A 20,816-nucleotide genomic window follows, 5' to 3' on the forward strand; every position below is an offset into this window, starting at 1 on the left:
GAATATCTCAGGTTGAATGAGCTCATCTGCACTTAGCCACAGGGTGGTTGGACTTTCTATTGAGCCCCTGGTTTTTCTACAGAGTTACCTCTTCTGGAAGCAGCTGCCTCCACTGGTTCAGCATGATGAAAGTGGCTATGTCCTCACTTCAGAAAAGGCAGGGTTTTTACAGTGCAATAGCTCACCCGCATTAACTACACTGCTGCAAAGCCCTGGTAGAGAGAAGGCTCCTGTGGTTTTTACCGCGAGGGAGCTAGGTGAGGTCAACACTATCCCCCTGCTTGTGGTTAACCTCACCTAGTTCACCAAGCAGTAAAACTGCAGTGCTTTGTCTCCACTAGGATTTTACAGCAGGATAGCGAATGTGCATTTGTTCTGTAGAACCACACCGGTTTTTGGCAGTGAAGACAAAGCCTAACACACTGTGCAGGGGAAGCTGGGGACGTGTGGAAGTGGGTAGCCGCACTGATACAAAAAGGTGTGGGTAAATGATTCACAATAAGGTAGATTCTGCCCATGCTGCAGGCCCTGGGGAGACTCCACCAATATGGCAGGAGGAGAGAAGAAAATATCAAAATGAGAAGCCAATCAGAGGGGAACTGGAGAAGGGAAAAACCAACAGTGAGGCCTTGTCTACACACACACTTGCACCAGTATAATTAAACTGCTTCAGTCAAGCTGGTGCAAGCCCCTCTGTGGACTCTCTTATTTCAGTGTAAGAGTCCTTTGAGTGATTGCACATGTGCATTCCACTCTTTGTGTCTGTGCCCCCAGTGCACAGCCCTCGGAAACTTTTCCCCTCAGCAGCCCCCATTGGGTGGCTCAAGCTCCCCCTGCTGCCGCATGCCACTGCATGCAAGTATAAAGGGCAAAGCTGCCCCTTGTCCTTCTTACGGCCCGCGATGGTCGTTGGAACTCTGTTCTATACCAGAACAGTTATCCTCTTGGCCTTTGGGGAGGGAGAGAGAGAGAGAGAGAGTGTGTGTGTGTGTGTGTGTGTGTGTGTGTTTAGTCCTATTCTCACCCACCGCAATGCTCATTAGACGTGACAGCAGCTAGTCAGAGAGAGCGTTAAGTGCACCAGGCTGCCACCCTCAAATCAAAGGCTGAGTTGCCAGTGAAGAAAAGGGTGTTTTGAGGATATTTGACTGTTTGTGTTTCACCTAATAAAAGAGCCCACTTCCCCTTGATTTCTGCTGACGTACTCTGCTGTTCGGGAACTTCTTCCTAGACCAGTTTCCTTCTGCAGTCTGGCATCCCACAACTTCCTTTGGTTCATTGTATCTGCTGCCACCTGCTGGTCTGTTCTCCAAGAAGCAGCAGAAAATGTAACGTGTATCTAGTAGTGGAGTCCAGCAGCACCCATACAGGACTGGGTTGGCGAGTGGGAAAGTTTTGAATGTGCATAGTAAATTGTCAGATTACTCCCTGCAGAGGTGAGAATGCCACTAAGAACTTTAGAAACCTGGCATGGATTTTGCAGTAACTGAATTCCTGATTGTGCCTCTCTTGTCCCTTCCCCCACCCCAGAAATGACAATTCCATGGTCATGTTTCTAATTGTATGTTGTTTTTTCTTATTTTTTTTTTCATTACTTAGCTCTTTGAATCCTCCTCCTCTTGTTCCTCCATCCATTCCATGGACACGTCTTCCTCAGGGGTGTCATCTTTAACCAACACTATCTCACCCCCTCCTTCCTTAACCTCCAATCCCAAGATCCACAAGCGCTCCATCTCCATCACATCCATTACCTCAGCAGTATTGCCTCCTGTTTACAACCAGCAGAACGAAGACATGTGCATCATCCGGATCAGCATAGAAGACAACAATGGCAACATGTACAAGAGTATCATGGTCAGTGATGTGGAAAAGCTAAATGTTTTTCTTAGTACTGAGATGTTTTTGTTCTGGGTGACCAAGTATATGCAAGGTCTCAGCCTTGGTGCAGATCAAAGCAGCTAAGATTTTAAATGCTAAGGGCCACATCATGCCCTTGATTCTTGCATTCCAGTATTCACAGTATGTTCCATCTTCTGAAATCCCTCTGGGGTTTCGGTTGGCTCCAGTTCATTGTTTGTCCCAAATTGTTGTGTCATGCTAGTGGTAAATATGCACTGCATTCCACTTTTAGCAGTAGCTGCATTTTAGTAGTGGGCACTCCCACTGCTCCACACACCCATTCCTCCCCCCGCCCCACATCCCTCTTGAGTTTCAGTTCTTTTGAGCGAAAGATGTTATTTAAACAATACAGTGGAACCCCGCTATAACATGATAATTGGGGTCCAAAACATTTGATCGCAGTAAATGCGAGGTCGCATTATAGCGGGGTTCCACTGTACTTGTGTTCAGCTTCCAGTTTCAACTTACAACCATTAAGGAAGTTTTGTCCAAGGCAGGAGGAGCAGGACAGCGAGAAAAAATAAAAAAGGGCAGCTGGAGTGGCAAAGCAAAAAAAAAAAAAAAAAAAAAAACGGCACAAACTTTTGGTGCCACTTACTTGGCGGCTTGCGGCTGCCTCCCCCAGCCGTTCTAGTGAGCCTCTGGGTGGGCGGCGGCTGCACTCTGGTTAGCGGGACTTCCTGCGCTGCAGACATGCCCTGGGCAGCAGAGTGCACACCCCAGTTAGTGGGAGGGAGGGAGCAGGGGGGAGAGAGAGAAAGGGGGCGGCCAGGGCTTCCTTCAGCCTCCTCCATGCTGCCGCCCCCTACAGTGGGGCACTGAAAGTCATCAGTCGGCGGGAAGGGAAGGACACGGGCTGCGGGCGGAGCCGGCCCTGCCGGGGACAGAGGTGAGAACCCCAGGAGCGTGCCAGGGCTGCAGGGAGAGTCGCTCCTGCTGCAGCCGCCAGGGCATGGATCCCAAACGCCCCGCGCCCACCGGACTTGCACCACGCCCACCACAGCCACCGGGGCCAGACTCGCCCCGTGTTATAACCGAATTCGTGTTATCGTGGGGTGCCTTATAGAGGGGTTCCACTGTACCTAGCACTTAGCTATATAGGGATCTCAAAGGACATATAATTGTAAGGTGGTGGTATAATACAATATCCTTCTATCATATCAAATCTATTTCTAATGCATCCATCATTATGATATTTGGATTTTAATCATAATCTTTTTGTCCCAAATTCAAAGTTTTATTTGTATTTATTAGAATTAGTAGAAAAATCAAAATAAGTATTGTGAATATTTCAAACAGGGTTTTATTGTATGGGTTTTGGAAACTGATCTACTTTTAGTTTTTCAAAACTTTCCCCAGAGATTTTCAACAACTGTAATAAAAACACTTTTTTTCAGTATCAAAGACTAAATTTTTTAAAAATAAATATTTTTGATTTTGAAAAAATCTCATCACATGATTGAACAGATGAGTCAAAACTGGCACTGGAAAGGAAGCCCTGAAGCTAGAAAACCAAAATGGCAAACAGAACCCCCCTCTCTCCCCAAATCATAAATAATTAAAAACAATAAAGGAAAACTGAGAATGAAAATTTTTAAAATGGAAAAATACTGAGAATATAAGAATATTTTTCTGAAAATTTCATTGTGAAAAATGTCCAAATTTCATCCCAATTTTCTCCAAATGAAAAACGTTAACCAGTTCCGGTGTTGGTTTTGGGGATGGAAGATACAAATAACAAAGTTTTATACTTGAGGTTCGAAACTCAAGGGAGGAATGTGGCAGGTTTGGCTGAGATTGCATGTGCCAACTTTCTGCCTGGAGGGAATTTTTTGTCTCGGTACCTCCTGAAACTAGTGACTGTACAATGGAAGGTCTGACAAGCTGTTGAACTGAGCAGTGTTCCCTCTATAATGAAAACTACCAGCAAGTGTTCAGCAATGCTTCCATCCTATAGCTCCCTTTGGAATCCCTCTCATCCAGCTGTAGATGATCCTCTGTGAAACATTTCCATTTAAAGGGAAACTGTCAAGATATAAACCATGGACCAGATGCAGCTGCTGCTGGCAGAAAGTGGTAGCAAAGCTAATGGATCTAAGCAATGCTCTGATGGCACAGGACTGCTATAGTCACTTCTTTATCACTCCCTCATTCCAGCTTGCAGCAGAGTGGTCATGACTGGGACTCTGTTATGTCCAGAGGATCCCAGTTGATTGAATGATCTCCTACAGCTAGAGACATAGAAGAGAGCAGCCTTCATGGTGGTCTCTTATATCAGGGACTCACAAGACTCAGAGGCTCTAGGATTGGTAGCAGCATATACAACAAAGTACGTACAACAACGCTTTGTAAGTGTCACTATTGACGATGCTATCAGTAAAAACAACCAGGAGTACTTGTGGCACCTTAGAGACTAACACTAAAACCCACTTCATCAGATGCATGGAGTGAAAAATACAGTAGAGAGGTATAAATACACAGTACATGAAAAGATGGGAGTTGCCTTACCAAGTGGAGGATCAGTGCTAACGAGCCAATTCAATTAAGGTGGAAGTGGGCTATTCTCAACCAAGGGAGGGAAAAATTTGTAGTGGTAATGAGGCCAATGTAATCAGGGTGGCCCATTTCAAACAGTTGACAAGAAGGTGTAAGTATCAGTAGGGGGAAATTAGTTTTGTCAATTGTTTGAAATGGGCCACCCTGATTACATTGGCCTCCAACCCAGCTACCACTCTGAAACCTGGTGTTTCTCTGGGCTGGGCCATTTTCCTGTGTTGACTTCTTTACATACCTCACCTATGACTCACCCACAAGCCATGGAACAAACACTCCATGTATTTATTTATATATATTTTTGAATGGGTGAACCAAATAAATATTTTGCAGCTTGCAGGACACCTTTTTTTAAAGGAATTGATCCCTCAGGTGCTGCAAAGAGCAGTGAACTACTATGGGCCTGAACCAAATCTCACTATGGGAATTTTTCTACTGATTTCAGTGTGTTTCAGATGAGGCCCTAGGTTAGTTCAGAACAAGTGACACTTCCACGGCAGACTGCAAACTAGGTACAAGGCCAAAAAATCTTCACAAGGTTTCAAAGCATTTACCCCCATTAGATTCCAAATTAATTGCTGCCTATAAGCAACAGCTGGAGAAATTATTTATGTGGAAATTTTAAGCCTAGTACAAATGACACCTCATCTCTCAACATATTTGCTCAAGGGAGCTGATTATGTTATTTACTGATCTCTCAGTTGGTGCAGTATCTATCTTCCTGCATAAAACAAATTATTTCAAAAAAGTCATAAGTAGCACATTTCAGTGCCCACCAATAGCTACTATCTAATTCCTAAGAGGCAATAATTTCTTAGTGCTTTGGGAAACTCAGCCCCAGACCCAGTGATGCATTCAAAGCAGACTTTTATACATCAATTACAATGTTTAGAAGAAGAAAAAACCCTCATTGCAAAATTCTTTTTCCAGTTGACTAGCCAAGACAAGACTCCGGCTGTCATTCAGAGAGCTATGTCAAAACACAACCTGGAGGCTGACCCAGTCGAGGATTATGAACTTGTTCAGGTCATCGCTGAGGACAAAGGTAAGAAAAGAGCAATGCTTGCTGCTTAAAAAGCTCTTCAGATTTTGCAGGAAGAAAGTGAATATGAAGCAACTTCAGAAACACAGTGGATTTTTCTTCAAACAACCAGTTTTGGTAGATCTGTGATTGGTTCATTGATCACTGCAGGCCTGTCCTCCGCTTTGGACGTGAGCAAGTGCAGAATGGGAGGACATACAGTCCGAGATCCCAGCTTCAGAGTGTAAAGAGATGTGAAGTCAGGGCCATAGGGGAATGAACAAAGAGCTGGGAGTGTAGCATGCAAATTCTATGCTGCCAAAAAGTCACAGGGAACACCTGGCCATTTCCCTGAGATCTCTGGGACATACGATTTGCCTAGCTGCATACTCCTCCCAGCCTGCCCCTGCACTGACAGCATGGCAGTTTCCCATTAGCTGGACTCCACCACCTAGGTGTTTCCACCCTCTTCAATGGCATGTGCAAGCCACCGTGGGGAAGTTAGTCCTGCCTTGAACAGCAGTGGTTTCTGCAGCAATTTGCAATGAAAATTCTCTTGCAGTACAGCACAGAGAGCAGCTGCTCCCTGGCTCCTCCTCACTCAGCCAGGCCTGATTCCTTTTTATCCACAGAGCATTGCCCACAGAGGGTTAGTGTGCAGGTATTTCCTCGCCCTGCGCCCTCACCTTCTGGCTGTCTGACTTCACTATCCTTTGAGTCCCTACCATGGTACAGAGTGGAGTGAAGCGGAGCCTACCTGCCTCACTATATAATACAGATCCATGAAGTAGTGAGCACGACAAATCAGATAGGCACATGCAAAGCAACGCTTCCGTGCAGACATAAGAGTTGTGACACTCAAACAGACTGTCTGGAGGTCTGTCTAGTCTACTATCCTGGCTCTCACAGTGGCCAGTATTGATGCTTTTAGCCTTCCTAAATTCCCAGCAGTTTCAAAGGGGCACAATATACTTTGCTTCCTGTTCTTAATTGCTGTGCATTATGGCGGCACACTGTTAAATAGATGTGCTTCACCCCAAACAAGGCTACGCTTCAGTGATCACTGAAATGATTCCTCTACTGTATGTAGTTTGTGAATCCATTGGGAAAGCATATTAAGATCCGTTTCCATATAAGATCATTATTATGTATTATTACTAGAGTTAAAGATCAGATGGCTAAAGCATAGTTTAGAGTCAGTATAGGGATGATGTAAAAATGGTTTTCATACCTTCGTGCTTAGACCCTCATTCAGCAAGGTATGTGCCTAAAGTTGAAGCATGTAATTCCACTGGTGTCAACTTAATGCCCCATACTAGCTCTCTATGAATCCTGTCCTATTAATGTGCTGAATTAAAAGTAAGATGTTACTCCTGTGATTCCCTGGAAGCCCATTCATATGCAGAACAAACTGGATTCTCTTCTGCCTAATGCATCCTCTACAAACTTGTCATCTAAGCTCTGGTTCCGAATCCCTATTCTGGGCAATGGATGTAAGAGGCAGAAAGAACCCAGCCAGGTTTGTCAGATGTCAGGTGGAGTTCTAGGTCTGGTAGTTAGAAAAGGCTTGTTTGGACCTATAAATTGAGCTGATTTGAACAGCTACAGAAGGATAATGACCCATGATGTGAGTGCTGTGCTCTCACGTTTCTAACCATGGCCTCCCTGTCAGGAAATCACTGTATTAGCAAAGCTCTGCCTCATTCCCTAGGATCATTCAGTCATGCTATGCAGACCCAAGAATGTATACCAGACATGAAAAAGCAGCTCTCTCTGAGAGCCTTTTCATTATTATCTGTTGGAGGCATTCCAGCCCACCCCTTCCTCCCTGCGCAGGGCGAACCTAGTGGGACACTTCATGACTATGCAAAAGAGGGAATGATTTATTTAAGGCTGTGAAATTGCATTTAGTCTCAGCTGCTGCAGAGATTCCTTGGGCTGCCACGCAGGGAAACTATTTATTGATAGTCTAATAGCCAGATTTATAAAGGGGTCTTGTTAATGAGTTAGGGTAATCCATCAGCTAGAAAAATTTCATTGCTATCACAGCCTAGGCACATATCTGATGATCATCAACAGGGAGGCTGTAGATGGTAGAAGTGGTGCCATTTTTCTGTATCACGTAATGTATGGACATTTTCAGGCATCCAATCAAAAAATATTGTTTAATTGCAAAAAGGGCCATAACTCGAAGAACCGTAGTCTGATTTTGACCACAGTTGGCAGATAGCTGCATTATCAATTGTATTTAGAAGCTATGTACTTGAAGTAGTACTGTTTTGGAAAATTTGGGAAATATTTAGCCCCATGTGATATACTTTATGCATTTTCACATACTTTTTGCCATCGGTTAAAGCAAAAGTCTGTAGTCATACGACAGTATGAGATTGTTTGTTTGTACCATGTAATTTATCAAAATACTTGTCATTCTTTGTAGCATGGATTGATTTGAGGGGGAAAAATTGCTATTTTACATTTTATGAATATTGGCTACTGTCCAATGACTCCTTCACTGGCAACTGATGTTAACACAGTGCACACCATGATGAAATATTTTCAGGATATGTTCCACTCTCTGAACCAAGACTGGACCTATGTCATGTATGGTGAAGCAATCTACTGCAAAGCACTGTTGATTAAACAGAGGAATCAAAACAGATTTGACAATGACCACCTTGAGATGGGAGGTATGCATCATGCAGCAAATTTCATGGGTGATACAGCATCTATGGTGCTTCAGCCATGCTCTAAGAGGGAAGGCATATAACCATGGCATTAGAATCCATAAACTTATGAATGTTTGAAGTGGGTGGCACTTGGCAATTCCATGAACATTGATGTTCTCCCAGAAGATGAGAAGAGACACATCTTGGAGAAGGCTCGAACACACACTGAAGCTTTTGAAGATGTGGAGCAGGCACACTGAGAAAACAGAGTGGAAGCACAGAATGCTCTGGCAGACTTGATGAACAGCTCCCAAGCATTGCACGAGCTCATGGACACTTACTTTACCCAAGGGAAAAACTGTTCAGATACATTTCCATCCAGGGAAAACTAGGTAACACATTGCTCCCAACCACTGATGGATTACATAGCAACAAAGAGAGTCAATAACAAGTCCATGGAGCGTGAGACATTTGCAGAAATGATCCCACTATGACAGTGTGGTCATATGAATTATGCCAGATGGGTTGTGTAAGTGTTAGCAGAAGCTAGATCTCTGAAGGAGGAGAAGCCGAATATATATCGTGCCCTAGCTGATAGTAAGGGAGCAATGTATCAGACTGCCAGACTCTTCAGTGGTGTACTTACACCGTGACATGGCCATTGAGCAATCTCTGAACAAGAACTGTAGGAATCATCAGCATCTTTGCACAATAGATAAGGCTCTGACCAAGGATTACCTGACTGTACGTTTTAAGGCAGCTGTAACAGCTATGACAAAACAAAGGTGTGGAATGCAGCCTTCAATCTCCACAAAGAATCTACTTTAAAAGCACATGGCTGCAGATGAAATTGCTGTCCAAGATATTAAAAAGTGACTGAAAGAATGACAAATCCTTTTAGCACTGAACCTGGAACAAGCCCACACAACAGTCACTTTTGAACGTTGCAACATCTACTGTGGGCCCACCTGAAAGTGCAGAAGGTTTGTGCATGATGAGAGAGACTGGCAAATGATAAATGAAGCCGTTCGTAACCAGGAGGCTGCAAAGAGACAAGGGAGACCTCTTTGAGCCCATAGAAAGGCAAAATCTCAAATCATTTGGTAGTCTCAACAAAACAATCAAACAGAAGAAGAAGCAGTCAGCACAAGCGATAACTATTGATCGTCAGATATTCAGCAAGCTGACAGCTTTTTTGCCCAGTCCAGAGATGTTGCTATCCAGGATTTGATGACACGTGAGCTGGCACCTCTCCCACTTTCCCTCTTCAACTTGGGTGGATCTCTAAGAAATGCCCAAAAGAGGAACACACTGACTTGGCTGGAGAAAAATCTGTCAGTGGTTGAGCTACCAGCATCTGATAAGCCAACGTCAGCTATTCTTGAACTCGGGATGCTTCTGCAGATGGTGTGCAATGATACTGCCAAGTGCAAAACTACTGGGGAGCTGTCTGATCAGCTGCTGCACTTTACCGTCGGACTGCAATGTCCATACACTGCTATTGTGGGTGACAATTATGCAAATGAAGAATCAATCAAATCTGGTGAGAGAGCCCGCAGGGGGAATGTCCAAATACAAGATGTTCAGAGCCCCCACTCTGTTCACACCATTACCAAAGCAACGCTTGCAGATGATATCAAATTCAAAGAATAAATCTAACATTGCAAACTTTCTCCTCAGCGACTGGATTGTGGAGTGTGGACACAGATTGTCACCTGGTCATTACATATAACGACCTGTCATTTATAAACTTGCTCCCGGTACCTACAGCGTGAGCAGTTTTCAGGGAAAAGAGCAGATACGCTCAAGATGATATGACAGTCTAGAAGGGTAAGTTAACAAAGAATCGAGCAGTAGCTGAATCAAGTTGTCCTTGCTAAGGATCACTAGCAAGATTTGAAGGTAGGTACCTGCAGTCCAACCTAACTACAGCTTTTTCAGTCAGCAGCCTCTGGCTAACAGGTATCTTTATTGTACTGTAGTACAATCTGCAAGCATCTCTGGCTAACGTGTGCTACAGGTTTTTGCTACGAATCAAAACAAGTGAGAAACTGCCACCACCTTCAGGCAGCACCTGAAATGTGTAAATTATAATTCATAGACAGGAAATCATGCAACAGTTCAGTGTCTTTAGGTGGCCCCTGTCAACAGATGGGTGATGGATAGCACGGGACATCTTGTTCTGCCACTTGCTCCAGAAACCATCTTTGCCTTTGTGCAGCATAGCTGGGAAAGTATCTGTGCAACAAAGAGATGCAAATACCACCACGAAGATTTGGTGTGCTGCAATGCACTCAGTTGTGACAGTGACGAGTGCAGCAGAAGAGCACTGAATACATCAGACAGATTCTGAGGGGGAGTGGAAATGGTTCAGCTATCTGCAAATTACTGAGACTGTTTTTGAGAATAAATATAGCTCTGGGGAGTGTTGTATTAGACATTCAGTAGGTCATAGTTATATGTAGGAGTTATATAAGAGTATACAGTTATACATTATTTACACAATACATTCACATAAGATATTCTATAGTCCTACTACTACGAATCATTACTGTTGTAGAGTAGTTTACGTGTATTATCACTGCATTCAGTGATAGGAAGATGATGATTACAGTTGTACCACGTGTGCTTTAGATAATATAAAAAATATGTTTTGTAATTAAGAGGTAGGGGGCTTAGTATCTGCATAGATGCATAAAAATAGCAGACAAAACAAATCTTTGCTCATATCAGTCCATTCTATAAATGATGACAGATGTTTTGAGGTATTACATGGCACAAACAAGCTCTTGCTATCATGTGACTACAGGCTTTTACTCTAACTGAAGGCAAAAAAGTACAGGAAAATGCACATATATCGTCAGGGGCTAAATATGTCCCAAACTTCCCAAAGCAGTACTATTTTGAGGGCATTGGTGCATTATCAATTTATTTAGAAGCTTTCTGCCAATTTTGGTCAAAATTAAATTCTGCGTGATGGCCCTTTTTGTGATTTTTCATGACTTTTTTTCCAATTGGATGCTGATAACATTTAAACATTATGGCGTATAGGAAAACGGCTCTGCTTACAACATCTACGTCCACGCTGGTGTGATGACCATCACATATGTGCCTAACAGGGGGTAGCAATGACATGGTTACCTCTTAGTGCCCAAAACAGGTGCAGGCTGGTAGACTCTGAGGAAAAGTGTCTCATGTAGTCAGCCTGGAATGCTTTTTTTCCTATTAGTATATTATTTTTACAGTGACTCCTCACTGGTTCTCTTTTCCGGTAGGTCTCCCTACCGTGAAATGCATTAGTGGTGGTGGTATGTGTTGAGAATGGCAGCAGCTGGAGGTGATGCAGTGCTCACCCTGAGAAATACAGTTTCAATAGTCAGACAGAACTGCAGTGGGAGAGCCAGGCCCAGAACCTACAAACCACTTATGCACATGCTTTGCTTTACTCATCTAATGTTTGCAGGATTAGAGCTTAAGAGTGGGGGGTTAATTTTATTTTTTTGCGGGGGGTGAGGGCAGGAAATCTATCAAAATCACTGAACACGTCTGCAGCAGGGAGGGGTTTGTTATAACTGCACATAAAAGATAAAGCCAAATTCTGTTATTGAAAACACCAAAGACATGCCCACACCCAAAGCCTACCAAACCACACATATCAAAATGCACTAAAAGCACATTAAGATTGCAAGGACACGCACTTGACAGTTAGGAAATGTCAGACTTAAAGTTTCCTATGCTGCAAATTCAGACCCCTTGCTCATCTGCATTATGCTAGTCTTTAATTACGTGATCACATCCTATTTCCCCCCCCCCCCGCCTCCTCACTGGAGTCTGAATTAGAGTTGCATGGGCAACTAGTAAATGCCAGTTTTACAACTTTCAAGGGCTTGACTTCGCAACCTAAATAATGTTTTTTAATTTAGTTTTTTGTCATCATAACATGTCCCTGTTCACAAGGGGAAAGTCTGAGAGGACAAAAGGCACTGCTGCCAAATCAGAGTCGCATGTGGGCATTGCAGCCAAATGCTGACATGAGATTTCTTTTCAGGCTGGTAACTGTAGTATCAATACTATAGCACATCACCACTGACTTTGTTTCCTCTCTTTGCAGAGTTAGTCATCCCCGACAGTGCTAATGTATTTTATGCCATGAACAGCCAGGTGAACTTTGACTTCATCCTACGGAAAAAAAACTCCCTTGATGGGCAAGTGAAGATGCGGAGCCGATCTAGTTTGACACTTCCCAGAACTGCCAAAAGGGGGTGCTGGACTAACAGACACAGCAAAATCACACTTTGAAGAGAATGAGCTAACACAAAGGAGATTTGGTTTAGAAAAAAGAAAAGACCTTTGATACCATCCAGTATTACAAAGTCATGGAAGATGAAGGTGTCCGTTTTAGACTTTGGAAAGATTTGAGACTGGAATGCGAAGTGTGCATTCACTATAGATACATAGAGATGAACATCGAGAGAGAGAGAGAGACTTATGGGACAGTCACTATGGAAATATATTTTGCACATTGGCCTAGGAAGGTGAGGTCACATATACAGGGAAAAATGGAATTGCCAACCAATTTTGTCTTAAGAATTCCACATAAGCTAAATCTCTTCCTTGGAAAACAGATTCTCCTTTGTGCCAGTATTACCTAGAACAAGAACTTTAAAGTTATTTTTATACTTTGGAGAAGAAAACTGTTGCAATTAAATTCCACCTGAATCAAGCAGGAGGATTTGAGCAGCCGTCAGCTAAATGATAACACCGATTTCCAAAGGGTGTGGATGAGTTGATGGCTGCTAGTTCCTCACCCTGTCTGACAAATGTTGCCTCCAGGAGGCTTTCACATCTGTGAAGAAGAAAGGAGGGTTGAGCCCCTCCCAAAACACTAGTCTAGAGACACAAGGAAGAATGCAATTGTGTGCATGTAGGTTGGTTTCACAGAACTGACAAACATTTTTTGCAGTTGTTCAAAGCCAGAAAATACATTTTGAGGGTTTTCCAAAGAACATTAAGAAAATGGGCCAGGGTTGCTTTTGGACGAATGTCATGTTTTGTTAATGAGCAAGGCAAGGAAACTCAACCAACATTACTTCTCTGGACCGTGTTCACATCTTAATGCCACTACAGTGTGTTCTTCCTTTGGCTTACCTAATCTGTTTAACAGGAATCAAGGCCTTTTGCATGTACAGTTGCAAGTTCTCCAAATTCACTGATGTACCTCGTTGTAATGTGCAATCCCTCTTCAGGTGCAGAACTCTACATTAATCCACATTGATTCAGTGAGAGGCAACTATATTATTTTGTGTTTTAAAAGTGGCATAAGACGTCTATGTCTATGTTTATTATTCAGTGCCCAAAATTACCACAGATCTTATAAACTTGTAGCATTATTATACATAATCTTCAACCACCACCCTCTCTTATATGCTTCTATTAACTGAATAGTTTCCTGACATGGTACATCCTTCCAGATGGAATAAAGAATTTAACCTTCTATAAAGGCTCCCATAGCTGCTATTCTCTGTGAAACTTTAAATGACGCATTTGTTAACTCGAAGATACGAGTCTCCCTTCAGAACACATGCATAATTAAAATGTCACATAAAAGATTTTAATTCAAAGCCATAAATGACACATTGGATTGTAAGCAACACTCTCAGAACAGATTGTCTTTTCAGAATACTAGAGTTGGTTAAAATAAACTCAGATCTTGAATTTTATACAAGTCTGGAGCATGTTTTACCAGTTCTGTAGCACTGATTGTCAAAGCTGGGCCTAGATTCCATTACCAAATACCCATGATGTACCAATAAATGTCTTAAATGGTGTTGGGTCTTTACTATGTAAAGAATTATTCCCACTTAAAAGGCAGCTCATTCTCTATAGTTTGGGAATCTTAAATCCAATTGTATTTTTGTTTTGGGAATGAATAGATCCAGTTTTGAACTGAGCCTTAGATGTGTCTAGTGTTGGGTCAGGTTTACAACAGAACTAAAGTTCAGTTTCCTTTGTAGTTCAGTAAAGGCAATGCATGAATGTGTTGGTGAGTTTTACAGTATGTCTATACAATATGGCATATAAAGCATAGCCCCTCACTCACACAATATATATAGAACTACAGAATCTGGATTTTATATTGCCAAGGTTATGTTGCTGAACATGTTTTTTCCTTTCTTACAGGGAAAGAAATTGCTGTTGGATAAAACTGGTTTCATTTATTTAAGATGCTCAGTTTTAAAAGTAATTTCTCATGAACAAAATGTTTTTGTAATTCTCCTTCTGCTGATTCTTCATCAAACCTCTGGTTCTAGCTGCCATTAATATTTCACTGAAATCAGACCATTAGGCGTTAGCTTGTGTGTGTTACCTAGCTGGCCCTGGAATGTTCAACAGGTGCTAAGGATCTAGATCAGACATCCATAGCACAGTGGAAAAACAAATCATTTGAAAGAGAACAATCTAAAAATGCTCTTCAGACAACTCAACTGCTGAATGACACCAGCGCGTATATTCGGTACTCAAGAGCTGCTTGGAAAATTCTTGTCAAAAATTTTGACAGAAATGGGGAAGACATACATGTTCATGATTTATTTTTCCTTCCCTTTTCCCACCCAGCACAATAGCTGTTTGGAAAATAGGCACAGAAAATGAGTATTCTACCTCTGAGCTACTGGGTTGTTCCTTGCTAGAGACTAGTGCACAAGCAGGAGCCTTAGGGAAGCCGAGACCCAGCTACTTCCATTAGAGCAGCCAAAGCTCTTTCGTAGAATCATAGAACTGAAAGGGACATTAATAGTTATCTAGTCCAGTCCCCATGGCAGACTTAAGTATTATCTAGATCGTCCCTGAGAGATGCTTGTCTAACCTGCTCTTAAAAATCTCCAGTGATGGAGATTCCACAGCCTCCCTAGGCAATTTATTCCAGTGCTTAACTACCATGACAGGAATTTTTTCCTACTGTCCAATTTAAACTCCTCTTGGTGCAATTTAAGCCCATTGCTTCTTGTCCTGTCCTCAGAGGTTAACAAGAACAATTTTTCTCCCTCCTCCTTGTAACAACCTTTTATGTACTTGAAAACTGTTATCACGTCCCTTCTCAGTCTTCACTTCTCCAGACTAAACAAACCCAGTTTTTAAATCTTTCCTCATAGGTCACGTTTCTACATTTTTGCTGCTTTCCTCTGGACTTTCTCTAACTCGTCCATATCTTTCCTGAAATCTGGCACCCAGAACTGGATTCAATACACCAGTTGAGGCCTAATCAGCATGGAGTAGAACGGAAGAATTACTTCTCGTGTCTTGCTTACAACACTTCTACTAATACATCCCAGAATGATGTTTGCTTTTTTTTGCAACAGTGTTACATTGTTGACTCGTATTTAACTTGTAGTCCACTATGACCCCCAGATCCCTTTCCGCAATACTCCTTCCTAGGCAGTCATTTCCCATTTTCTATGTGTGCAATTGATTGTTCCTTTCTAAGTGGTGTACTTTGCATTTGTCCTTATTGAATTTCATCCTGTTTACCTCAGACCATTTCTCCAGTTTCTCCAGATCATTTTGAATTTAATCCTATCCTCCAAAGCACTTTGTATTGTTCGCAAACTTTGTAAGTGTACTCTCTATGCCATTATCTAAATCATTGCTGAAGAGAACTGGACCTAGGACCAATCCCTGCAGGACCCCAATTGATATCCCTTCCAGCTTGTGAACTACTCTCTGGGAATGGTTTTCCAACCGGTTGTGCACCCACCTTACAGTAGCTCCATCGTGGTTGTATTGCCCTAGTTTGTTTATGAGAAGGTCATGTAAGACAGTATCAAAAGCCTTACAGAAATCAAGATATATTACAGCTACCATTTCCCCCTCCACAAGGTTTGTTAACTTGTCAAAGAAAGCTATTAGGTTGATTTGAACGCAATGTGTTCTTGACAAATCCATGCTGTTACTTATCACCTTATTATCTTTTAGGTGTTTGCAAACAGATTGCTTAATTATTTGCTCCATTATCTTTCTGAGTAATGAAGTTAAACTGACCGATCTGTAATTCCCCCTTTTTATAGGCTGGCACTATAATTGCCCTTTTCCACTTCTCTGGAATCTCAGTCGTCTTCCATGACTTTTTGAAGATAATTACTAACGGCTCAGATATCTCTTCAGTCAGCTTCTTGAGTATTCTAGTATGTATTTCATCAAGCCCTGCTGACTTGAAGACATCTAACTTATCTAATATCAGAGGGGTAGCCGTGTTAGTCTGGATCTGTAAAAGCAGCAAAGAGTTCTGTGGCACCTTATAGACTAACGGACGTTTTGGAGCATGAGCTTTCGTGGGTGAATACCATGCATCCGACGAAGTGGATATTCACCCACGAAAGCTCATGCTCCAAAACGTCTGTTAGTCTATAAGGTGCCACAGGACTCTTTGCTGCTTTAACTTATCTAAGTAATTTTTAACTTGTTCTCTCCTTATTTTAGCCTCTGATCCTACTTCATTTTCACTTGCATTCACTATGTTAGACGTCCAATCGCTGCTAACCTTTTTGGTGAAAACTGGAACCAAAAAGTCATTTAGCACTTCTGCCTTTTTCCCCCCTCATTGACTAATGGGCCTACCCTGTCCTTGCCCTTACTCTTGCTTCTAATGTATTTGGAGAATGTTTTTGTCAGTCCTTTGAGTAAGATGAGGGAAGGTTCTATATAAAGATGCATGAAGCAGCATATGGACTCCAGGCAGGACCCCATTTATTACATGAGAGAGAGAGAGAGAGAGATGTGGCGCTTTGTAAAGCTCCAGTCCTCTTTTCTTCTGTCCCTATGACAGTCCGCACCAGCTCCTGCCCCTTTTTTACCTCTGAAGTTTTCTGGAGTGGGATGTGTTGAACTGTGACCATTTCAAAATTCAGATCAAGTTTAGTCTGACTATGAAAAACAAAACTACAAAACACTACTGCACCCACACACAATCAGAGAAAGAGTTTTCTTTGGCTGTGATGCTGCAACCAGCTTAGCACAGGTGAACCTCTGTGCCTACACAGAGCTCATTACAAATGATCAGAGCCATAATCTGTAAGCTGTTTGGGGCAGGGGCTGTCTTGATATCTATGTTGTATAGGACTGAGCATGTTCTTAATACGTCCGCTAATAATAGGTTTCAATGAGATCTCCAAAAACATGCCATGTGAAGTTACTAGCTTCAGCTATTTTTTGACTTATGAATTCAGAGGGGAACATACAGGCAAGTGTATTTTTTCCCTCTTAGATATGTATAACAAAAAAACAAATGCATTAAATTTGCACTTCCTTTCCAAAAAGCCTTTACCTCTGGTTAAGCCAAAGCATGAACTGCCTCTAGAAAGGAATTCATTTGAAAGTAATGAGCAACTGCAAAAGGGAAGGGGGGGAAAAGTATTTATAATAGAAGTGGGAATGCAGCATCACATCAGGATGCGCCTGCTCCCACTCTGCTCATAAGTAAGTTTGGAAAGTAGTAGTTTACTGGGAAAAATCTGTTTCATTTTGCAGGGGAAAAAGGTGGGGCCACACTGAAGCATCTAGCTAATAAAATAAGACTCATGAAATTATGCAAAACTTGTTCTTTCCTTTTTCTGAAACTGGCATTTACAGCCCCTGCATCATTCACAGCGTAGTAATGAAATGAAATGAAAACATTTTTGATGGTTCAGTAAAAGTTTTGTTTCTAATAAAACACTATGACCGTACTTTACCTACTCAAGCACATAGGCGGCGAGCTATATATTCCCAGGTGGGGCCCGGGCCCAGCTCCACCAATACTTGGGGCTGGGTGTCCCCCTGGCCCCACCTGCCAGCCCCCTCCCCCGAGTGTCCCCTGGCCCTAACTTGCTGCTTCCACGCACAGCCCCCCAGAGCAGAGCATCTCTGTCTCTTCCGAGCAGCTCCATGCTGCCTCCCTGCAGCAACTGCTGCCTCAGGGTCCTAGTGCCCCCATCTTCTCTGCCAGGGCAGACTGACTCTGAGCCTGCCCTTCCACCTCAGGCCCGTCCCTTTTCCGGCGGGACCCTCCACCAGCACAGCCTCCCCCAACTCACTGCTCCTGCCCCATGCTTGGCAAGGAGGCAGCCCCATCCCTCACCCCCCCAGTGATGCTACAGTCAGGGGCAATAGTAGGGGAGGAGGTGCACACAGCACCCACCAGCGCCCTCCATGGGGGAGGTGAGGGAGATTCCTGGACCAGAGAGAGGCCCTAGGAGCATGCAGTGACAGTGGTGGAGGTGGGAAAGGGGGGGCTCCTCCCCCAGAGCTCCCTGCTGCTGGCAAGGAAAGGGCTGGAGGGAGTCCTCCTTTCTGGCCCCTGTCTTGGAGCAGCCTGCCTGCACCCAAACTCATCCCCACCCCAGAGCCCACACCCCCCAGCCAGAGCTTTCACCCCCCATCACACCCTCAACCCTCTGCCTGAGCCTTTCCAGCACTCCAAACGCCTCATCTCCAGCCCCAGCCAGAGCCCTCATTCCCCCACCCCAGCCCTGAGCTCCCTCCAACACCACAAACACCTCATCTCCAGCCCCAGCCCTCACCCCCCTGCACGCTAACCCTCTGCCACAGCCTTGAGCCTTTCTAACACCCCAAATCCCCCAACCCAAGACAGAGCCCTCAGCTTCCACACTCCTACTCTTGCCCTGAGCCCTCCCACACCCTAAACCCCTCATCTGCAGCCACATCCCCCTCACCCCTGCACCCCCTCCCATCTCCAATCTCCCTCCCAGAACCTGCACCCCAATCCCCTGCCCCAGCCTAGGGCCTGCACTCCAGCCCTCCTCCCCCATCCAAACTCCCTCCCAGAGTCTTGGCCAAGTGTGGGAGGGAGTTTGCGGGGCAGGCGTGGGTTCTGGGAACCACCAAAATTTCTGCCACCCCCGCCGCCCCCCGCTCAAGCACCCACAACATTCAACAGCTGTGCTTAACTGAGATTGTGCTGCACCAATTTGAGAGCATCCGCTTATCAGCCTGCCCCCCCGCCCCCATCTGAATTCCTTGCTTCATAAACAAAGTCTGTTATATACAGCTGAGGCTGTGACACAGTGCTTGGCCTGCCAAGCAGAAGCCTCACCTGACAAAATGTAACAAGCAATCTTACACTCTGTTGCCTCATCCTCCAGCCAGGGGTTCCCAAACTTCTTTCACCTGTGGCGCACCTGTGCAGCGGCAATACGCACAGAGGCCCACTAGTAACACTTCATGAGAAACATTACTAATTATATACATGGCAACGAGATATGCCAGCAGATGGCCAGTACTCATGGGGTGCATCATGCCACTATCCATCAGTGCTAAGCCTGAGGGCAGGTGCCATGCCTCCTCCCCAATGGCAGTGCGCCCCATGATGCCCAGCACCTAGGGGTGCCAGGCATCCTTACCGGCTGCTAAAAGTCTGGTTACTTGCAGTAACCAGCCTCTGCCGCCAGGGATGGGCGCAGGAAGCGCAGCAGCTGCTATTGGAACCTGGGCAAGCAGCTCTGTTTTAGCACAGGGGTTCTCAAACGGGGGGGGAGTCGGGCCCCCCTCAGGGGATTGTGAGATTAGTATTTAGGGGGGTTGGGAGCTGTCAGCTCCACCCCCCCCCACACACACACAGCACGCTTTGCCGCCAGAATTTATAATGGTGTTAAATATATTTTTAAAAAGTGTTTTTAATGTATGGGGGAGGGGGGTCACACTCAGAGGCGTGCTATGTGAAAGGGGTCCCCAGTACAAAAGTATGCGAACCCCTGGTTTAGCAGCTGCTGCGCTTCCCACCCATAGCCTGACGGCGAGCCCTGGCTGGTTCCTGAACCGGGGCTCCAAAGCAAATACTGGCGCCGTCTGGGAGTAACCTGTCTGCCCCGCCATGCCCTGATTTCCCCAGCCCATCGCTTCAGGCCCCCCACCCCCGCTGTGCCCCAATTTCCCCTCCCTGGCCCCTCACTCCAGGGACCAACCAACCCAGCTCTGCCCTGATTTCCCCACTCCACGGACCAACACACACGCCCCCCTGCACTCCACTGTCAAGCGCCACTGCCTCGGCCCCTCGTGCCAGGGCCCCCCCCTTCCCTGCTGTGCCCCGCGTTCTGGGGTGAGGAAATTGGGCAGAGAGGCTCCGCCTCAGCCCTTCCCAGCCCCGCAGGTGAGTCCCAGGGGATGGGGGAACCGAGCAGCGGGGCAGGGGTGGCGAGTGCGCGACAAGGGGGGGTGGGCGTGGGAGCGCTAGGTGGGGCAGGGCCTCGGGGGGAAGAGGTGTTTGGTTTTTCAGGGATTAGAAAGTGGGCAACGCTACCAGCACCCCTTCCCTTGCCATAGGCGGCAGGTTTGTATAATTTTTGGTGGGGCCCAAAATGGTGGGATATAAAATGAAGCTACAACGCGTCAGTGCCACAAGATTACAAGGGTCAATTAAAAGTGGAAAGTCAGAAGCAGCACTTGCCTACTTCAATATACAGTATTATATTTTGTTGCATCTGTTGTGATGAAGTGGGAATGTTCTTAATATTTTCTCTGAATACTGTGTGGGTGCCTCAGTTTCCCCTGCAAGATGCCAACTGAAGGTGTTGGGGACAAAGAGATCAGGTGGCCTCCTTGTCCAGAAGAGACACAGAGGCCAGAGGAGGGAGTGTCAGTTTGGAGCTGGCTAGGGAAATTGGGAGAGACCCAGAACTTGGTTCTGG

At 44.6% G+C, this 20,816-nt stretch overlaps 1 protein-coding gene across 10 annotated transcripts in view; it reads left to right on the plus strand.

Moving 5' to 3' along the window:
- Window positions 1–13,859, plus strand: part of RGL1 (ral guanine nucleotide dissociation stimulator like 1) — a 167,517-nt gene extending 153,658 nt beyond the window's left edge. For all 10 annotated transcript variants that reach the window (XM_039483766.1, XM_039483767.1, XM_039483771.1 and 7 more), the window contains 3 exons: window positions 1,600–1,854; window positions 5,383–5,497; window positions 12,251–13,859. In XM_039483766.1, the coding sequence (XP_039339700.1) occupies window positions 1,600–1,854; window positions 5,383–5,497; window positions 12,251–12,438 (558 nt within the window). In that variant the 3' untranslated portion in view covers window positions 12,439–13,859. The remainder of the gene's footprint in view (window positions 1–1,599; window positions 1,855–5,382; window positions 5,498–12,250) is intronic.
- Window positions 13,860–20,816: the final 6,957 nt, after the last annotated feature.

Source organism: Mauremys reevesii, linkage group 8 (assembly GCF_016161935.1).
Source record: "Mauremys reevesii isolate NIE-2019 linkage group 8, ASM1616193v1, whole genome shotgun sequence".
In the NCBI taxonomy this organism is placed as follows: domain Eukaryota; kingdom Metazoa; phylum Chordata; order Testudines; family Geoemydidae; genus Mauremys; species Mauremys reevesii.